At 36.7% G+C, this 7500-nt stretch overlaps 1 protein-coding gene across 24 annotated transcripts in view; it reads right to left on the bottom strand.

The window, feature by feature from the left end:
- LOC106869633 (cadherin-23) overlaps positions 1–7500 on the bottom strand; it is an 898614-nt gene that overhangs the window by 185507 nt on the left and 705607 nt on the right. For all 24 annotated transcript variants that reach the window (XR_016237951.1, XR_016237950.1, XR_016237947.1 and 21 more), the window contains 2 exons: positions 6468–6587; positions 74–193 (listed from right to left, as the gene is read on the bottom strand). Coding sequence is in view for 17 of the 24 variants with exons in the window: in XM_089339746.1 (XP_089195872.1) it covers positions 74–193; positions 6468–6587 (240 nt within the window). In the remaining 7 variants the exon portion in view is untranslated. The remainder of the gene's footprint in view (positions 1–73; positions 194–6467; positions 6588–7500) is intronic.

Below are 7500 nucleotides of genomic sequence, written 5' to 3'. Positions count from 1 at the left end.
CAAATTTCTGTATGATATTTACAGATGGTAGCTATTCAAAGAGTATCGTGGTGAGATCGATGTATATACTTACGACGGAAATATTTTCTGGCACTTGTTTGCTGTAAGGCAGGTTCACAAAATATGGCGGTGTATCTTGTATGTCAAGAACAGTCACTACAAAGTCAGCTTTCTTGCTTAGGTTACCACCATCCTGAAGAAATGTAAAAGGGTGACATTGAAAGAAATGGCGGCAATATTATTTATGGCATGAAGAGAAAGAGTGAGGAAGAGAGAAAGAGGAAGAAGTAAAAATGGAGATAGCAAAGAAAAAGTGTGTGTGTGTGTGTGTGTGAGAGAGAGAGAGAGAGAGAGAGAGAGAGAGAGAGAGAGAGAGAGATGAGATTTAGATTCATGTATAAATATATATATATATCTATTCCTTCTTCAAGTATTCTATCCATCCATCTATCTGTCTGTCTGTCTGTTTGTCAATGTATGTATGTATGTATGTATGCATGTATGTATGTATGTATGTATGTATGTATGTATGTATGTATGTATCTATCTATCTATCTGTTTATCTATCTCTAATCGCTAGTCTATCTATTTATCTGTCTCTCTGCATGTCTGTTTGTCTATCTGTTTGCTTGTCTGTCTGTCTATCTGTTATTCTGCATGCCTGTCTATCTATCTATCTATCTATCTATCTATCTATCTATCTATCTATCTATCTATCTCTATCTATCTATCTATGTCTGTCTGTCTGTGTCTTTCTCTTTCTTTCTCTCTCTCTCTCTATCTTTCCATCATTCTGTCGTTCTCTTTGTCTCTGTCTATGTATCCACCAATCTATTAACCTGTCTGCATATACACTGACGCACATACATGCGCACACATACATGCGCATACATACATAATAACAAAACAAACACAGACAGACACACACAAACACACACACTCACACAAGCACACACACTCACACAAGCACACACACATATGATAAAGTAGAACTGTTTGACAACTTACAGCCGAATTCTATAATTCTATATTTCAAATTGATCCTTGCATTCTCACTTCACTTCTGACACAGAAATGCCGATACAAACCGTAATTGCAAAGCAAGAAAACCCATTTCGAGATTCCAGATGCCATAAAGTACATTTGGGACTTGAGCTGTTAAATCTCATCCGTTTTTACTGTCATGCTAAAATCTTTTCTTTAAGAAATACGTGGATTTTGAGAATTCACCGCATCACACCTCTTTTGCTATGATCGTATTTAATCCAATCTTCCACAAGAACGTATCACCATTCTCATCTTCCCAAAGATTTTGGTTAACCGTATTCTTTCTTCGGAAATAAGACTTAGTTTTGTTTGATGACAGCGAAACTTTTATTCTCCCTTAAGAGAATAAAATACGTTGGAAGATAAAGTGTGGCGCGCGGTGGCGGTGTGTCGGTGGTGTTAGCGATGGGGGGGTGGGTGGAATATATAGTGGTAGTGATGGTGGGAATGGTGATGGTGGTAGTAGGGAAGGGTGTGTAGAAAGATTTAAAAACTTTAGGATATTAAACGACGTGGATTCTTCATATCCTGTCAAAGGATATTACACACAGAAATACACGCATACACACGCACATTGGGAAAGAAAATGAAAAAGGCGAGAGGGAGAGAGAGAAAGAGAGGGAGAGGGAGAGGGGGAGAGACAGATGGAGAGAAAATGATAGTTTGGTTGATAGGGTCGGTGAAGAAGGTACACAACCATTGAAAGAAGTACAATCATACATAAGCACACAGACATACAAGCATACACACGCACACAGTCGCATATACAGAAACACACTCACAGACACACATGCATATGCACATACAAACACACCTCTACATACATATATATGTATATATATAATATATATATATATATATATATATATATATATATATATATATATATATATATATATGTATATATGTATATATATATATATATGTATATATATATATATACATACATATATATATATACATATATATATATATATATATATATATATATATATATATATATATATATATATATATATATATATATATATATATACATATATACATACATACATTCACACACTCATGTATGTATATATATGTATGCATATATATACATATATACAGTATATATATATATCTATATATATATATATATATATATATATATATATATATATATATATATACATACACATATATATGTGCATACATACACACACACACACACACACACATGCACACATATATATGTATATTGTCGATCATCAATACAAATTGAAATGTTACGTACACACATTCACACACAATTACATATATACACCCTACGTATACACATACACACACACTGACACATAAGCAGACAATATAAAACCTATTTCGTTGTTACATACGCAATCCATTAGTAACGTAGAGGTAAACACACGCATGGATAGGCACACACACACACACACACACACACACACACACACACATACACACACACACACACACACACACACACACACACACACATGTATGCTTACACTTATATAACTATATGTGCACAAACATGTGTACGCCCACATGAATGGATACGCATACACATGTACGTGCATTCATACGCACGCCCACATGTAGCGTATATGCAACAGTGAATCTTTTGGTTTTGAAGTTCCCAGACAGCGGACATGGAACCAGAGAAAATGGTAATGTCACCTGAATGCCAGAAAGAATTCGATAGATTGATAGTTAGATAGGCAGACTGAGAGAGAGAGAAAAAGGAGATAGATAGAGAGAAAGTGGGAGAGAGAGAAAGAGGGAGAGAGAGAGATGAGGTGAGAGTATTGGGGAGAGAAATTGGGAAACAAAAAGAGAGGAAGCGAGAGTAGGAAAGACAGAATAATAGAAAGAGAAGAAACGAAAGAGGGAGATTGTGAGGGTGACAGTAAGAGAGAAAACAAAGAGACAGCGGGGGAGAGGGTAAGAACGAGGTAAATAGAGAGATGAAGAGGAGTGTCAAGGGAGGAGAGCAAAAGAAAGAAAGATAAACAGATAGATAGATAGATAGATAGATAGATAGATAGATAGATAGAGTGAGAGAGAGAGAAGGTGAGATGAGTAAGAGAAAGTATGAGTGGGAAAAGAGAGGAGAGACAAGGTGAAGGCAATAAGAGAATGAAAGAAAGAAAGATAGATAGACAGATAGACATAGATAGGTTGGTAGATAGAGAGAAAGAGAGAGTAAGGGAGAAAGAGAAGGTGTGGGCAGTAAGAGAAAGAGGGAAAGAAAGAGGGATAGATAAATTTAGAGAGAGAGAGAGAGGTGAGATAAGCAAGAGAAAGAATAAGTGGGATGAAAGAGAGAGAGGCGGAGAGAGAAAGTGAAGGCAGCAAGAGATAGAAACAGAGGGAGAGAGAGAGAGAGAGAGAGAAAGAGAGTGACAGAGAGATAGAGGAAGAAGGTGATGACAAGAGAGGAAAGAGACAGAGAGGTGGGGAGAGCAAGAGAAAGAGCATAGAGAAGATAAGGGTAACTAGAGGAAGACAGAGAGAGAGAGAGAGAGAGAGAGGGAAAAAAGAAAGTTAATGAGAGAGAAAGACAGAAAGATGGAGAGAAAGAAAGAGAGTGAGAGAGGGAGAGAGAGAGAGAGAGAGAGGGGGGAGAGGAGGTAAGTTAGATTTTCTATTTAGTTGAAGAGGTTAATAAACAAATTGGCTTTATTTATCTTCACAGTTCAACAAACCTCCATGAAGGTCCTTGCTATAAGCTGTGCGCTGCAATTGCTGACCGTCTCCAGCAGCAGCAGCAACAAGAACAACAACAAGAACAACAACAACAACAACAACAACAGCAATTACAGCGACAACAACAACAACAACAACAACGTTGACAGATAGCTTAACGAGAGACGGGTGGTCGTCGTGGGGGGGGGGAGGAGCTATTAAGGGGTGTGTGTGTGTGAACGGACATCGCTGCTAAATCAGCAAACATCTTACTATCAAATATTAGCAGACAGAGAGGTTTGGAATGAAAATTTATTAATTGAAATCGATTCAGATTCCTAAAGTGAACTGAATGAAAACAAAGAAGAGGAGAGAAAACTTGTAACTACCAGTCTTAACGTGATACATCTCTTAGTTTAAATGTTACCAACACCACAACCACCACGATCATTATCGCCTCTACCATACCCGGGCCCTTCTAGCCATCATCTCACACACTCAAGTGCACACGGCCAATTTCTGCTGATTTCGTGGAGCCAATTGCTGTAATAGTTGGCGAGCAGATTATTGTAGAATGTAGCAAGTATTTAATTATGGTAGACGTTAATTACAACTGAATGGCTTTCATTTCAGAAATGGTTATTAATTAATTTAGTTTAGTACAGTTTAGTATGTTTAGCTTTCTTTATTATACACATACTTTGGATCATCATCCATACTACATACGTACATGTGTGTGAATATATCGTCGTGGCACTCCGTCGGTTACGACGACGAGGGATCCAGTTGATCCGATCAACGGAACAGCCTGCTCGTGCAATTAACGAGCGTGACACGGAATGTGACAAGGCTGGCCCTTTCACATAGGAACAAGGAGTAAGAGTGAGATAGAGTTGTGCCGGAACCACGTGGAGCTTTAGGTGCTTTCGCTCAATAAACACTCAAAACGCCCGGTCTGGGAATCGAAACCGCTAGTACGCTGCCCTAACCACTGGGCCATTGCGCCTCCGCATGAATATATATATATATATATATATATATATATATATATATATATATATATATATATATATATATATATATATATATATATATATATATATATATATATATATATATATATATGTATGTATATATATATAGAAACCAATTGGTCCAGGAAACTAGATGGTAAAAGTTTTTATTTTTTCATTTCGTTCCTTTCGGGATTTTATCCCTAATTTTGTGATTCTAGAACCTAGCTGTTCTTTCTAGCGTAAGGAATCTCATGAGTGGATTCCTCTTATGTGTTTAAATATACACTGTATCTTATATATATATATATATATATATATATATATATATATATATATATATATAAATGCATACTCACATACTTGTACCCACCCACTAATTCTACAAACCTATCTATCTATCTATCTATCTATCTATCTATCTATCTATCTATCTATCTATCTATCTATCTATCTATCTATCTAGCTGTCTGTCTGTCTGTCTATATTTATATCATCATAACAGTCAAGCTATTTTCATTTGAAAAATGAATATTGAATATAATGAACATAGTATGCAGCATATGATAACATATAACGACATATTACATTTTTATAATTATAGAACCCCGTTAGTTCATATTACTAAATACCTTCAGTATATAATTATATGTATACATAAACACATGCATGCATATTTTAGATACATCCATATATTTATACTTCAAAATGTATAAATACACAAGCGTAGAAGTATTAGACATTCAAAGACATACGTATATATAAAATATATATACGAATATATACGTCCATTGATTACATAAGACAACAACACAGCAAGATTACGAGTCCGTTACACGAAAACATGTTTATATGTTTAAAACATTAAAATAATTACAACCCTAATATTAAGATTTTATAATTATATCAAACTTGTTTTTAATATATAATATAATTTCAAATATGAACTAATTAATATATTAATCAAGCATAACAAATAAATATTTAATTTAATGCAGGTATAACATTGATTTTCCGGTACTTTTGGTTCTAAAGGCTTTCAGGATTACTCGTTTTTTCGAACTAGGGATGGTTACCGCTAAAGCAAACAAATATTGAATTTACTTAAATCACGTGATCGACCAGACTATCGGATGTTGTGTTTTACATCGCTAGTCACAATGTGATTTGCATCGTTTTAGTGATGTCACTCCACTGGTTATGCGAGCAGGTCAACATTCCACCCACCCCCCGATCGGAAGACTAGTTTGTCGCAGGGTTACCCATTAGGGCTGAGTGGACCGGAGCAGCATAAAATGAAGTGTTTTGCTGAAGAACACAAGGCGCCGCTCGGTCTGGGAATCGAGCCCACGATCTAACGATCGCGAGTGCCACCTCCTAACCACTAGGCCACGCGCTTCACAAATCTACTTACATAATTCAACGACTTTGATTGATTACCATCTTGCATTTGTTTTCAATTTTTTTTGCGTCCCGCATGAAAAGACTTGCTATTTATACCCGACTTTAAAGGATTAACACTATACTGTCCACGGTACTGTAAAACAAGGCCGTTTAGTAAACTAGAGATGTTGGCTGTGGTTATTTGAAGATCCCGCTTGTAAATGAGTGTAGGTCATAAGAGGTTCCATACCATCGGTGTGCAGAAAGTCGGTGTTGCAAATGTAAATACAAAGAAGACATAAAGAAAATGTTATGAATAATACAAATAACAAGACTTACCGTTGCTACGATTTCAAACTGGTAAAATGTATGAGCTTCGTAATCTAAGGGTTTCACAAGTGTTATGTCGCCACTAATAGGATCGATGCTAAACGTTGAATGGTAATCTGGTCTCCCAGACTGTCAATAGAAAAATACAATGCATTAGAACTCGAAGGAAAATGTCACCACTTCACGACTGCAATAGGAAAATAAGAAACATCACGAGGCAATGCTAGTATATCAGAACGGCGATTTGGTGCAAGGGTTCAGAGCGTTCGATTCAGTGACGTTATGTTTTCGGGGGTTTTCGGTCGAGTTTCAAATCTCACCGAAGTCAACTCAGCTGTTTATTCTTTCGTTGTCGATAAATGAAGTACCAGTCAAGTACTCTGTCTCTCTCTCTTCTTCTTTCTCTCTCTCTTCCTCATTCTCTCTCTCTTCCTCATTCTCTCTCTCTTTTTCACTCTCTTCCTCCTCCTTCTCTTTCTGCTCCTCCTCTCTCTTTCTGCTCCTCCTCTCTCTTTCTGCTCCTCCTCTCTCTTTCTGCTCCTCCTCTCTCTTTCTGCTCCTCCTCTCTCTTTCTGCTCCTCCTCTCTCTTTCTGCTCCTCCTCTCTCTTTCTGCTCCTCCTCTCTCTTTCTGCTCCTCCTCTCTCTAAATTAGCTATGTTGTGCTGTGTGAAGAACCCCTCCACACATATATATATATGTGTATATAAGTGATTAAAAGGAAATATGGCCACTTTGTTACACACACAGACACACACAGATTGACAAAACAAGCAGCCACCTTTTTTTTAACGAATATTTCAGTGATTTCATGTTTAGATTGAAGCTGTTGAGCACTCAAGCATGCGAGTAATCGTGTGGCAGACGATTTTAATTATCATGTTTCAGATGTTTTGCGAAATATATAGATTCCCAAAGAGTTAATGAAGACTTAGAAAGACGCAATTATCAGATTTGCTGATGTCGCTGATCATGTTATGGCGATTGGCCAGCGTCGAGTGCAAAACCAACATCGCTTACGTTGTGGATAAACGGAAAGAGAAT

Source organism: Octopus bimaculoides, chromosome 22, assembly GCF_046866305.1.
Source record: "Octopus bimaculoides isolate indiv1 chromosome 22, ASM4686630v1, whole genome shotgun sequence".
Lineage (NCBI taxonomy): Eukaryota > Metazoa > Mollusca > Cephalopoda > Octopoda > Octopodidae > Octopus > Octopus bimaculoides.
This window is presented reverse-complemented; position numbering and strand designations above follow the sequence as displayed.